We start from the raw sequence: 14380 nt of genomic DNA on the forward strand, positions 1-14380 counted from the left end.
AGTGAAGTCGCTCAGTCGTATCAGACTCTAGCGACCCCATGGACTGCAGCCTACCAGGCTCCTCCATCCATGGGATTTTCTAGGCAAAAGTACTGGAGTGGGGTACCATTGCCTTCTCCAACTTATACCTAACACAATGCAAATAGTATGTATACTGTTGTTGCTGCATGGTAAATTCAAGTTTTGCTTTTTGGAAATTTCTGGAGTATTTTTTTCAAATATTTTTTATTTGCAGTTGGTTGAATTCAAGGATACAGAACCTACAGACACAGAGGGTTGACTGTATGTGAATATGTGGATTTTCTGGTGGTTGGCTTGAATTGGTGAGGAGAGAAGAGGTCTTTGAGAGCTGTGAGGAGGAGGAGGAGGGAGGGGTACCCAGGTCTGGTCATGGGCCCCACAGCCGGAGCAACAGTTTGGTACTGGGGCTAAAATGGATTCAGAGCCGTACTGCCGGGGGCTGCTCAGACACATCCCCACTGTCACTTACGAGCTGTGTGATCTCAGGCAAGCTATTCAAACCTCTCTGAACCTCAGTTTCCCCATTTGCAAAATGGGGGTGATAATGTTATCTACCTTGTTGGTTTGTTGTGAGAATTAATGAGCTAACATATGTAAACTATGAAATACCTAAACAGGAATATGTAAACAGAAACACTACCTTATAACATGGTAAAAATTATATATGTGCTTACTTTTATTACAAATGCTGTTACTGATGGTTGGGAAGAAATGAAGGAGAGAAGAAAGAAAGGTAATGAAAGGAAATACCTGTGATAGACTGGGGAAATACATTACAATATGGTTGATGTGGATTATCATTTATATAGATATGAATTGCCCAATAAAAAAGGCTAAAAAGATGGAGGCTGCTACTAAGTCACTTCAGTCATGTCCAACTCTGTGCAACCCCATAGACAGCAGCCCACCAGGCTCCCCCGTCCCTGGGCCTCTCCAGGCAAGAACACTGGAGTGGGTGGCCATTTCCTTCTCCAGCGCATGAAAGTGAAAAGTGAAAGTGAAGTCGCTCAGTCGTGTCCGACCCTCAGCGACCCCATGGACTGCAGCCTACCAGGCTCCTCCGTCCATGGTATTTTCCAGGCAAGAGTACTGGAGTGGGGTGCCATTGCCTTCTCCGGAAAGATGGAGGAGTAAACACTAATTTTAAGGAGACCAGATATTGTGTCCCTTTAAAAGTAGGCCTTTAGGAAATGAATTTCCCTCCATTACCGACTGAGAACATTTGCTGAAACATTTTGTCATTTCACTGATTGTTCTCTGTGTATCTCCACCTCTGCCTACCCACCTCCAACACTGCAAGCCATTTATCTAATTTTTTGCCAATTTACAGGTCAGTCTGACCTTCTCAATTGTAAGCTAAGAATGAGCATCTTGGCATCTTATATACCTAGTCCAGTATGTGGCACATACAGCTATCCAATACATGTGGAACAAATCACTTTATGGGAAAAAAACAGATGCATCATAAAAACTTGTAGGTATATCCCTTCCTTAGGTAAGTCTTTCCTTCTGAAAGCACAATCTAGCTTCCTGCTCTGGAGGAGCCCTCAGGACAGCTGATGGGAGATGCCCCTTCCTCTCACCTTAGAGAAGGAAATGGCAACCCACTCCAGTGTCCTTGCTGGAGAATCCTATAGACAGAGGAGTCTGGTGGGCTACAGTCCAGGGGATTGCAAAGAGTCAGACATGACTGCAAGCATGCTGAGACTCCAGACCTGACTGACAGCTGACTCTGCTTTCATTTAAATAAGCAAGGATCCCAGGAGAGGCAGCACCACAGGCCCTGCCTCAGACCTGCCAGGAAAACAGTCATATCTCATCCCTAAAGAGGGGCAAAATGAGAATGACTGGTGAGCAACAGCCCTGGTGACAAATTATAGTTTTACTAATAGTTTATGATTTTCAACTTGTGAGGTTTAGACTGTGTCCCTATGGACTGAATGTTTCTGTTCCCCTAATATTCATATATTTAAAGCCCAAACCCCTCAGTGGTATTTGCAGGTGAAACTGTTGGGAGGTAATTAGGTTTAGATGAGGTCATGAGGGTAGGGCCCTCACGGTGACATTAGTATCCGTATAAGAAGAGGAAGAGACACCAGAGCTCTCTCTCCACATGTGAAGACACTGTGGAGCAGGCCATCTGGAAGCCAGGAAAAGAACTCTCACCAGAACCTAACCATGTGGCACTCCGATCTGGGACTTCCCAGCCTCCATAGATGTGAGAAATAAATATTAGCAGTTTCAGCCACCTGGCCTGTGGTATTTTACAGTGGCCCAAAGTGACTGAAACACTCACACAAACTTTTTCCCCTTGAAAAAATAACGTGAAAGTCACTCATATACTTGATTATGAGAACAAGTAGTGTTCCAAACCCTGGTTACAAATGATGCTCTCAAAAATATGGCCAATACTGATTTTTTGCAGATGTACCCAGTGCTGGGATACACTTGAGATGCATTATTTATTTGTCACAACCACCCTATGAGGCTGGTACTATTACCCTCTGCTTTTTTTTTTCTTTCTTAAACAGGGAAGGTACTTGCAGCTGAGGGAAATGAATTCATTTGGCCAAGGTCACAGAGCAGTAAGTGGAGCAGCTGGGATTGAAATCTCAGAGAGCCTTTAACTTAGCTATGGTACTTAAAAAAAATATCAAGGTATATGCATCCATAGAACCTCCAAGTTAGATGTCAGCAACTGATGGCAAACTGATTGGAGAGGCCATGTGAGCAGATTTTTTTTTTTTTTTTTTTTTAACACAAAGAGGTGCAGTAACTACTCATAAGGCCCTCCTGGTGCTGCTGGCTGTGGTGTGTAGGTGTTGTGGGGTGAACACAGTCAGTTCCTCTCCTTCCTCCTCACTCCAGGAGTGAGGAACCCTCCTTCCCTCTGTCCTTAGCATGTTGGCAGGGAAGGTTTCACTGTGGCCAGCTCACGTCCTAGGCAGGAAAGAATCAGGCACTGCTGATTTTCAATTTATAACTCTTCAATAATTGAGAGCACCAGGAATTAAAGAAAATCCACTAGGATTAATCCAACTGGCTTTCCCAGAAATAGTCTGTATCTGTAGAATCTGTTTCTGTAATATCTCATTAACTTTTCAATGTTCCCAATATGCTCGACACTGACTGCAAACTGGGGCATACGCTTGTGCAAGTTTTCTCCATCAAGTGAGCTGTTTCCTACGCTGTGTCAAGTTATAAATTTGGAGCTGTAAGGCATCACGATATCAGGACTGCTTTGTTTTCTTGCAGAGCTCATTAACCACTGGCAATTAGCACTGTATCACTGCACCAAGTGGCATCACTTGGCAAGTCCTGCAGCCACTACTACAAATGTGATGATATAAACTTCACGTGCCATCTGCTGTCACAAGAAGATGAAGTGCGATGAAGAAGCTTTTCAGACATTCCTTCATTTCCCAGCTACTGGAAGCTTAATTAAAGCAAAAATGACAATTGCTCAATACTCACCACTCCTCTCTTGGAGAAAGGCCATCTTGGCTTTTTGGACTCTGGTGGGTGAAGAAATTAGAGAAGATATGTTAGTACTTTGAGGAACTAGTGACAGATCAAGGCAGGGCTTTACAAAACCCGCTTTTCCAAAGGAGCCAAACAGAATTCTTCCTGCTTTAATTCTCCTCTTGAGAATGCACAGAATGAATATTTATATTTATGCAGCTGAGTGAATGAAACGATGCTTCAATGGAAAGGCTGGTGTTCTGTTCTACCTTCTGGTGATACTGCCCTGTTTCAGCCTCTTTCACCCCTACCGTTCAAGGAGAAATCTATAAAATGCAATAAAATGCTGCATAATTAATTTTAGACAGAGTTATAGGACTTTGGGGCTGAAAGGGCTTCATTTTAACACTGGAAACCACCCTAGCATATAATCCCCAGGTGTGGATGAGTGCAGACTCCTGAAATAGGGGGACATCAACATATCACCGATCTTTAGATCAGGGCCTTATCGTCTCTACTGGACATCATCCACATAGTCCTTAGGAGTCGCCTTAAATTTCGAAGTCATTCAGTAACACATTCTTTTGATGATCAGGAAATAAAGAGATTAGATTGTGGATTCTTGATTTTTATGTCATCTTCATTAATTTTTAATGCAACCCAGAAAAGGCTGGGAGTCATCTCTCAAGTTTAGGTGAGATGTTCTGATAATTCAACACGCAAAATGGATGTCTTAAAGGTTTGTCTCTGTTTCTACTAATTCATCAGGAGATTCTGCATAATATTAATACTTCCATCAGATGAAAGCATTTACCAAAAGAGTGTGCTTGAGGGACTTTTCCCACTGGAACCCTGGAATCCAACCAATTATTTTGCTCATTCTGACCACCTTATTGATCTTTTTAAAGAGGAGATTAGGTGGAACCCTCCTTAGAAACAAATCTGCTTTACCACTCTCAGCTTTCAAACATCTGGTGGTGAATTATGATGTCCAAATTGAACTGCGATAATTGGGGTCTCTGGAGAAGCACCACATGAGACCATGGTTTGGGAACATGAGGACTCTGTTCTAAACTCCTGGAGATGAGGGCATGGAGGGATACGGTGAAGAATGCTGCATATCTTTCATTATGTGGCATCTACTGGGATGCCAGGCACACCTGCCTAGCAAAGAACAAAGAATATCATGTAGCAGTTGTGACCTTGTTCCTCAGCACAGTGGATCTCAACCTTTAGCTGGCAAAAGAATCACCTGGGGGGCTTATTAAAAAGCATACTGCTGGGCCGCATTCCCAGAGTTTCTGGTTCAGAAGGTCTGGCATAGGACCCCAGAATTTTTCAGACAACGCTGAAGCTCTTCATCTGGGAAGTACTGCTTTAGCTGTTACCCAGTTTAGAGCACTTGCAAAGCATTACAGAACATGGTCTAACTCCTAAGGCTACACTGTGGCTAAAACTAGCTTTAATGTCAAGGGGCCTGGCCTTGAGTCCCTGGAGTCCACTGAATCCCTTTTTGTGTGTTCATTTGGGTGGCTGTATCCTATGAGACAGATGGTCACTTGGATTGTTGTGTCATCTAAGACAGTAGATGTGAAAGGGCTCTATAAAGACTCAAGAGCTATACGAATGTTATTCACTTATGGCTGAGTTCCACATATAAGACTATGGCTGCCTGTACAACAGGTGGTTGGTGCAGGCTGATGGAGAGCATTCAGTCAAGAGTCTGAATCCCATTCCTCTGACACAGACCAGCGGGCACCACGACTAGGTCACCTTTCCTTTCTGTGTCTCGCTGGGCACACATGGGAATGAGGAAAGAGCTGGGTGGTTTCCCAAGTATGCTGCCACAGGTGGCCCCTGGCTTCAGGGGAATGCCTTGGAGGTGAGTCTTTGGGACTCACCCCATTTTCAAGCACTGAAACTCCATCCGGATCTGTTTTGTGGACTGGATTTCCAAGGAAGTATTCTTCTGTAAAAAAGGGCTCTGCTAAGAACAAAGCCAGTTTAAAAACTACCAGGGTGAATGATAATCTTCAAGTCTCCTTTTAGCTCTGAATGGCTCCCATTGGGACCATGGGAGTGTGTCCTGAACACCGCAACTGTTTTTTTTTTCCCCCACAACTGACTTCAAAATGCAGAAGATTCACCCTTAAGGCTGCCTCTCTCTAGTCTGCTCTAACAGTAATCTGCTGTCACCAGGGCCTTTGTCTCCACATAGTGCCACCCTCGCTGGAGACACTGGTGTGAGGCTGGTGGCCAGGAGCAGGGGGTGGGTTACAGCGATGGCAGGGATGCTGCCCAGCAGCCCAGAGAGGGCACTCTGCTCCAGGACGCTGACCGTCACTTGGTGTACCTGTTCCAGGTCCTGGGCATGGGGTATATTATTTGACAAGAGGACCTTTTGAGGAAGGTCCATAACTTATCCGTCTCTGTAAGTGGGATGCCCCATTCAGTAGGTTTCCATAATTCACGGCTGATGCTTGTTCTAGTTGCTGAGATATCTAACTTGTTAGTGCCCATGTTCTTGTAGTCATTAAATATTCTGTAAATATCCTCTGCTTATTGTAACATCCATCCCATAGCAGGCATATAATAAAAGTTGAACAGACAGGACCTGAATTCAGCAGCAGAAGTGGATGGCACAGGTAGTCTGCAGCTCTAGCTGACACCAGAAGATCCCCGGGGAACACCTCAAGGCCAGGTAAGTTGAGCACCACAGAACTCCTCCTGTGCTCGTAGAATCTGTGTTCAGGAGACGGAAGGAGAGTGCTTATAGCTGACATGCAGGGAGGGGTATCACTCAGACCACCCCTAGGTACTCAGAAGTGACTGCTGCTGCTAAGTCACTTCAGTCGTTTCCAACTCTGTGTGACCCTATAGACGGCAGCCCACCAGGCTCCCCTGTCCCTGGGATTCTCCAGGCAAGAACACTGGAGTGGGCTGCCACTGCCTTTCTCCAATTCATGAAAGTGAAAAGTGAAAGTGAAGTCGCTCAGTTGTGTCCGACTCTTATCGACCCCATGGACTGCAGCCTACCAGGCTCCTCCGTCCATGGGATTTTCCAGGCAAGAGTACTGGAGTGGGTTGCCATTGCCTTCTCCGAGAAGTGACTGCTGGCAGCTTAATTAATGCTGGCTTTCTTAGGAGGCCACTCCAGGCATGGAGGGCTGTGATGACCCACACACCCCATGTTTGACACCTTTCTGAGCCTTATTGACTGTTGATGGTTTTTGACTAATCCAAAGCAGAAGAGTTTACCTGGAAGTGTCAACACAAACATACCAGATGTGTTCTGACTCAGGAGGACACTAGGAGAAAGCCTTTAAACACAAGAATCTTTGCAAGTTACTCATATGGCCTCAGAGGGAACAGGATGCGCGTGCATGGCCACCACACACACCCCTAGATATCGGAGGCTGGTTGTTTAAGGGCAACACTTTTATTTTTCCCTGGGAAAAATGGCAACTGCTGTTGGAAAAGCTTAGCCAACAGGCCTATCTAACTTCTTTCTTCTACCGTATTTCATGAAACTTCCTGTCAGATGTGCACAATATAAATGGTTGACATCAGACACAGTGCGGAGTAGCCACAAAACCAATAGGCATGTGATCAGTGATTTCTAAGGAACAAAATGAGTAAGGAATGAGAGGATTCAATTGTAGGATTTTCAGAGTTTCCCCATTAGAGCTGTTCAGATATTCCTTTAGTCTATTTTGAGGATGAGGGAATGCAATTCCCTTTACTTACCAACCTATGTAATCTCTAAATTCCCTTTTTAATCAAATAGCTTAGCATATCATTTACCTTATATACAGAGGAATTTTGTCTCCAACAAAAAGTCTAGCTATGAATCTGCCTTGAAAGTTGGGAGTCTGGGTCTGTCATATTCCTTTGGATATTATGATTTGGGTCATTGCCATGCAGCTTTCCTCCTCCAACAAAGAGGCCTTGCCTGGAGCCCCTTGAGGCTCCCTAGGCCAGTCCTTCCTCTGATCCTTCCACCTTCCCACCTGCCTACAGCGTGAGTCCTCCACGCCTTGTAGCCAAGTGCCATGCTGCTGACTTTTTTGCAGGATTGATGCCCTTTCTGCCTGTACTTTCATCTCTTGTCTCATAACTGAATATTCTGGGCTCTCATGCCCTTCTTCCTATCAATATATCTGCTGCTGGGGTCCTGTTCATGTCCTATCAGGCCTAACATGCTGTTGACCAAAGCTTGGTATTAGAATAGCTGGTGGAATTTATTTTATTACCCATCCCCAAGTCCTAACTCTTGGCTTCTGATCCAGTATGTCTGAAGGTGGACCCCTGCATCTGCGGTTTTATCCAGTTCCCTAGATACTCAGGGAGAAGGCAATGGCAACCCACTCCAGTACTCTTGCCTGGAGAATGCCATGGACAGAGGAGCCTGGTGGGCTACAGTCCATGCGGTAGCACAGAGTTGGACACGAATGACGTGACTTAGCAGCAGCAGCTAGATACTCAGAGTTGGAGAACAACTGATTTTGAGAATACAAGTACCTTGATACAGGTCTTTCCTACCTTTAAAATATATTCCAAATCCTCAGCCTTTTGCTAAAAACATTTTAGATCATTTTACATACGAACAGTAGGACAAGTTGTATGGGCATGTATAATTAGTGAATAACCTGCTGCTGCTGCTGCTAAGTCGCTTCAGTCGTGTCCGACTCTGTGCAACCCCACAGACAGATCTCTGGGTTTCTCCAGGCAAGAATCCCAGAGAATCCCCATCTCTGGGATTCTCCAGGCAAGAGTACTGGAGTGGGGTGCCATTGCCTTCTCCAGTGAATAACCTATGTCTCATAAATTCCTACAAAATCTATGAGGTAAGAATGCCTCAGACTCTGCATACAGATGATAGAGGCATAAAAGAAAGTTAACTGTCAGTTATAAAAACCTGCTTCCTCTAAGAAGTCTCCCCTGACACTCAAAGAAATATTTCTCCATATTTGTGTGCTGTCTGGCATCCCCTAGGCCAGGACCTCAACGGCTTCCATCTGTATTAACACAGTTGTCTCATCACTTTTATCTTCTGCTCCATCATTTTGGTCCCATCCCACACCCAGTCACTAAATATAAGTTATCCAAAATATAAGTCTGGCCCTAGTCCCTCCTAGCTTCAGATAAACATGTTTTTAAAGCATCCATACAAGCCTTCCATGAATTGGCCCAATAACCTTCCTAATACTCTTTACTTTGCCATTTATTCTCTGGGAATGGATTGTAATTTCCCACAAAATGTTTCGCATGTCAGTGACTTAACTGGGAATGCTTTGTACTCTCTCTGCCCTCTCCAAACCTGTCTAACTCCTATTCATCTCATGAGATTTAGGGCCATGGATTATCTAAGGAATTTGAAAGGAAATTACTTAGATAAAATCAGGCTCAGATTTATTCAATTAGCTGCATGTCCTAGGATTTAAAAATTTATTTTGACTGGCCTCTCTCTGTTCTTTTTAATTGGAAAATTTTAGAATAATGTTGCAGAACTGCTAGCTATCAAGCCAATGTGCACGCCCTCATCAAAACACTGCTTGTCAGGGGTGCCATGTGCTGAGTTAATGCACTGACAAGCCCTGATTCCCTTGCAGCTAGCAGAGGCTATATGACACAAATTTGGCCAGTGAGATTTAAACCGAAGTTTCAGGATGTGGCTCTTAGGAAAATTTTTCAAAGGGGACAGAGGTGGCTACATTCACCCTTTTCCCTTATTGTTGTCATGAACACGGCTTGATACCTGCAAGCATACCAGTGATCTTGCAAATGGAACAGCAGAACCGGAGAGAAGGGGCAGCCTGACAGGACTGGTTATGTTACAAGAGAATATCCTTTATTTGCTTATGCTGTTCTACTTGGGTTCTGATATGCAGACAAAGGCTGTCTTAACTGACACACATCTCATCCTGGACTTCCTTCTCCAAGAATTCTGCACTCTCATTTGACTTTCTCACCACCTATTTTTGATGACGTTTTTAACAAAATCATTAGAGTTACAATTTTTCACAACTCTCCCATTTTTGTTATTTGCCAATCTAATGTCCATGATGGTCATAAGGATGGAGGGGTCTGAGTTAAGTGGAAGCTGGAAAACTTACAGTAATTTGAATAAGAAATAACAATTCTAGTTTCTTCATTTTGCAAACAGAACACTGGAACTGATATATAATGAATTAGCAGCTGTACATAAATTCAGCCAGGAATTTTCACAGTGCTATCCAAAAGGTATTAGGTAGCATAAACCTCTGGGAGCCCCAAGAGGTACCCCGAAAACAAGTATTAGAAGCTTCCCTGTAAACTTGATACTGTTCCTGATAAAGACCCTGGAAGCGAATAATGAGGTTTGGTATTTATGCGGATAGAGGGGATTGGAAAAAATACAGTAACTTAAATAGGAAATGTAGGCTACATAAACTTTGGGGGAAGAGTTTATTCTTTTGAGCTTAAACTCTAGATGGTATACAATCTGGTAAGTACTATGAATTTGGCTTAAGATTCTATAAGCTATCTTTATGCTCCCTTGGGACTTTGAGAGGACATAATGAATGGTGGAATAGAAGAATCAGTCTTCCCTGGCCTCATCCAAGCTGGCTTATGCATTTCTCTTCCATGCTCCTATAGTTCTCTAGAACAATGGCTAAGAATGTGGAGTCAAATTGCCTGGACTTTAATCTTAGCTGAGTGACCTTGACTGAGCAAGTAACCTCTCTGGTCCTGACTGCCATTTGTGAAATGTAGACTATGACCACACCTACTTTTTGTGTGAAGATCAACCGATCAACATACAGCACTTAGATCCGTGACGGGAACTTAGTAAGCTGTCAGTAAATGTGATTATGTTGATTGTCGAATATACTACAACATCATGTTCTTTATCCTACTAGAATGCCATCTCCTTCTATTTAAGAAGCATGTCTTATCATTTGCATCGGTGGGTGCTCCTTTAGTACTCAGTCCATGGTTACTGATGAACATGAATGAATAAAAGACTCTTCTGAGGTTGTCCTCCCTTGTGGAAAGTATCTTACTTTACACGGTGAGTGAGTGAAGTCACTTAGTCGTGTCCAACTCTTTGCGACCCCATGGGCTGTAGCCTACGAGACTCCTCTGTCCGTAGGATTTTCCAGGCAAGAGTACTGGAGTGGGTTGCCATTTCCTTCTCCAGGAGATCTTCCTGACCCAGGAATCGAACCCAGGTCTCCTGCATGGTAGGGAGACGCTTTACCGTCTGAGCCACAGGGAAGTCTTTACAACATAGTTGTGCACATTTGTGTCTTATCTACTCCCCTCTTACCCTAAGTGCCTACCTCCTGGTCTAAATCCCTGTGTTCAGTAAGGGATTAATAAATATTTCTTGACGAAATGAATAATAACCAAACCTGTGCACACTGAGTCATCGCTCTCCCCTTCTGACACAATCTTCTGCAGAATGTGTACTCCAGTAATAGCTAGCTACTCACTGTTTAAACTTACCCTGCACATCACGCCTCCATGACTTGGCTCAGGTAGTTCCCATCTGCCTACCTCCACTTTGCCAGGCACACACACTCATAGGCATCTCTAAGTTCTAGCTTAGATGCTCTCCTTCCAGAAATCTTTCCTAATCTACCCAAAGAGAGCCAGCCACCTTGCCCTACTTCCTCCCACTTCCTTCCACTTCGCCTCTACAGTGATTTCACTGAAGGCTCATGCTGTGTCCTATTATCACAGAATTTAAGCACCAAGTATAGAACTTGACATAGAACAGATATCCAAATAAGCTTGTTGAATAAACAGCCATATTGATCTATAGAATGATAGATAGATTCCAAATGAATTTGCTCTTCCATTCTGGATCACAAATGAATAACTGTATGCACACACAACACACAGAATGCAATTTGAGTTCCTCCACCTTTAAAGGTGATTCAGTTACCCCTATCCATTTCTTCCTGGTCTGGGATACCTGCTGACGTGAGGCATCCTTTTGGGAGCACATTAGGGCAGTTTTGGCATTCAGTGTGCACACACGGAACAGAGGGAAAACAACTGCCTTGTACTAGGCTTGAGTCATGACCTTGGCCTTGTTGCCTTGGTGTCTAAAACCCAGGGATGCTCATTCTAGAAAGGTAGGCATGCCCATGGAATGCTGTAACAGAAGCTCTGATGACATTCTTGTGTTCATCAGAAGAGGGAATGGGTTAATAAAAATATCAAGAATTACAGCTGTAACCACATGGAGACCTACGAAAACAATAAGAAAGAGTATTTGCACATAATAAATGAAGAGACATGAACTGGTGCAGAAAACCTGCCTCTGCATCACCTGTGCCTGGCAGCAGACTACATTTCTGGGCACTCTGCACAGGAACCCATGCCTGTATCAGCCAGAGATGCTCAGATTATTGGATTAGTGATGTTAATGCAGGTGCAATGAATTCAGAATGACTCTGAATTTAGGTCTCATGAGGGGAGAGGTGCTGGGGGTTCCAAAGTCTGAGTGTTAGTCACTCAGTCATGTCCGACTCTTGTGACCCTATGGACTACAGCCCACCAGGCTCCTCAGCCCATGGAATTATCCAGGCAATAACACTGGAGTTGGTAGCCATTCCTTTCCTAAGGGGATCTTCCTGACCCAAGGATCGAACCTGGGTCTCCCGCATTGCAGGCAGATTCTTTACAACTGAGCCACCAAGCAAGCCCCACCTACTTCTTTCAGTAACTGCTAAAGGATAGTAAACTCATCACTGGTCTTATAATAGCTGTCCCTGCAATGGGGCTGACCACAGAGGCAGCCCAGACTAATTAAATAAGAATCTGAAAGTGTAATGTCAGGCCTAGAATGTTTTAAAAATATCTCTTTAATTCTGATAGCTATATCAGGATTCTGAATCTTATTTTTGCTATTCTAAATGGGACTGCTTCTTTTAAGATGTAGCACGCACACAGGGTCACTGTGTCCAGTTCTAAATTGATTACTCCCTGGAAGCAATCACTGCAATAAATTCAGACTTATCTCCCTTCCTCGAATGAAATGGTATGTACATGGGGTCATGGCATCCTGTGTGAAGAGGGTGCGGAAGAGTTTTGGTACCCAATTTCCTCAGAGGAAGATTAAACTGAGGAATGAGCTGAGAGTAACTGCAGAATGTCTGGGGTGTGGCTGGCATGCCATTGTCACGGTTAAGTGCTGAATACTTTCTTGCTGCCCTTTAGTAGTTTGGAGAAGCACACTAAACAAACAACTATGAGAAACACATTTTTTTTTTGTCTTTTGGTTCTATGCTTGGCTATTCTGGTTCTTTCTTTTAGGATAAAATTCTGGACCTAGGAGGTTGCATAACTAATTGGGTGTCTGACTCAAAGTTCACAGTCCTCTTTGTCTTGCCAGAACCCCGCCTCCCCTGCACCCGAACCCAGACAAAACCACTTTCACTAACCCTGAGTTGTGATGCCCCAGGCCGGTCAGATCTGAAGGAACTAGTCCCATGGTTGCTGGAATAATCTTGTCTCCTTTCTGGTACCAGAAATTCTCCTTATTCTGTCTTCCGCTGAAGATCTGACGGTCCATGGTGTGGGCTGGGGTGGCAACAATGTAGAGAATCCAGAGAATTCTCTCCCACAGTTGAGCAAGCCACACACCCAGGCATCACATTCAGCAATGAGCCTGTGATCACATGTCAGTGCCAGAAAAGTTTCTGGCTGGTGGAAATGTGTCCCCTAGTGGACCTCAAATACATAAATTTTGTAAAGACTGGATTGTTCATGGTGCACATTATTCTGACTTAAAGTCAGCGGGCACTTCCTGAGTATCAGCTGTTACTGGACATTTTGTTAAGAGCTTTACATGCACTAACATTAATTTTCACAAATACTCTATGAAGTGGAAATTACTGTTCTCATTACTGAGCCGAGGAAAACTGAAGCTTAGAAGGACAGATAGGCATTCACTTAAGGTCTCACTGTTAGTGAACAACAGAGCAAGAATTCAATTAAAATACCCAAGTCAGACTCCAAAAAGACTTGGAAATAAGAAGAGAAAACGGTACTATGAACCATTTAAGATATTGTTTTTTTTTAATTGATATATAATGATGGTTACTATTTTAGATAAGAACCCACCTGCAATGAAGGAGATGTGGGTTCAATCCATAGGTTGGGAAGATCCTCTGGAGAAGGAAATGGCAACCCATTTCAGTATTCTTGCCTGGAAAACTCCATGGAGGAGGAGCCTGGGGGTACTCTGTCTATGGAATTGAACAGTCCAGGGGGTCACAAAGAGTCGGACATGACTTAGCGACTAAACAACACAGTGGGTTGAATGGAAACTCCCTGCCCCCCAAACACATGTCTATCTCTTCAGCCCTGGAGCCTGTGAATGTGTTAAAAGGGGTTTTTGCAGATGTAATTAAAAGACTTTGAGATGAGATTATTCTGGATTATCTGGGTGGGCTCTAAATCCCATGACATGTGTACCTATAAGAGATACCCAGAGAAAAGACAGAGATGAGAGAAGGCCAAGTGGAAACAGAGGCAGATGATTAAAGTGATGCAGCCACAGCCAAGGAGTGCCTGCATGAAGAATCAAGGAGCAGTCCTCCCCGACAGCTTCCAGAGGAAGTGTGGCTCTGCTGACACCTTGGCTTTGGAGCTGTGGCTTCCAGAACTCTCGGACTATAAAACGTTTTTTGATTTAAGTCACTAGTTAGTGGTACATTAATAAGAAGCCACAGGAGACAAATGTAGGGGGCAATACAACTGAGCGGCAGGTTACCCGACTTAGGACTGCGATTCCTAACCCTGATGTTCATTATGTGTGACCTTGGCATGTTGCTTCCTAAGGCGTCAGCTTCCTTCTGTGGAGAACAGCTGTGAGTGAGACCCTTTCCACTCCTCGTGA

The 14380-nt window shown here is 44.0% G+C and overlaps 1 protein-coding gene across 4 annotated transcripts in view; it reads right to left on the reverse strand.

Annotated features, from left to right (window-relative positions):
- Positions 1-14380, reverse strand: part of PLEKHG7 (pleckstrin homology domain containing, family G (with RhoGef domain) member 7) — a 92288-nt gene that overhangs the window by 60636 nt on the left and 17272 nt on the right. For 3 of the 4 annotated variants that reach the window (XM_010839703.1, XM_010839704.1, XM_010839705.1), the window contains exons 5-6: positions 6098-6225; positions 3496-3536 (exon numbers count right to left, since the gene is read on the reverse strand). In XM_010839703.1, the coding sequence (XP_010838005.1) occupies positions 3496-3536; positions 6098-6225 (169 nt within the window). Of the gene's footprint in view, positions 1-3495; positions 3537-6097; positions 6226-12920; positions 13122-14380 lie in introns of those variants that run through there. The other variant, XM_010839707.1, reaches the window with a different exon arrangement.

Source organism: Bison bison, unplaced genomic scaffold (genome assembly GCF_000754665.1).
Source record: "Bison bison bison isolate TAMUID 2011002044 unplaced genomic scaffold, Bison_UMD1.0 scf7180017864133, whole genome shotgun sequence".
Classification (NCBI taxonomy): Eukaryota; Metazoa; Chordata; class Mammalia; order Artiodactyla; family Bovidae; genus Bison; species Bison bison.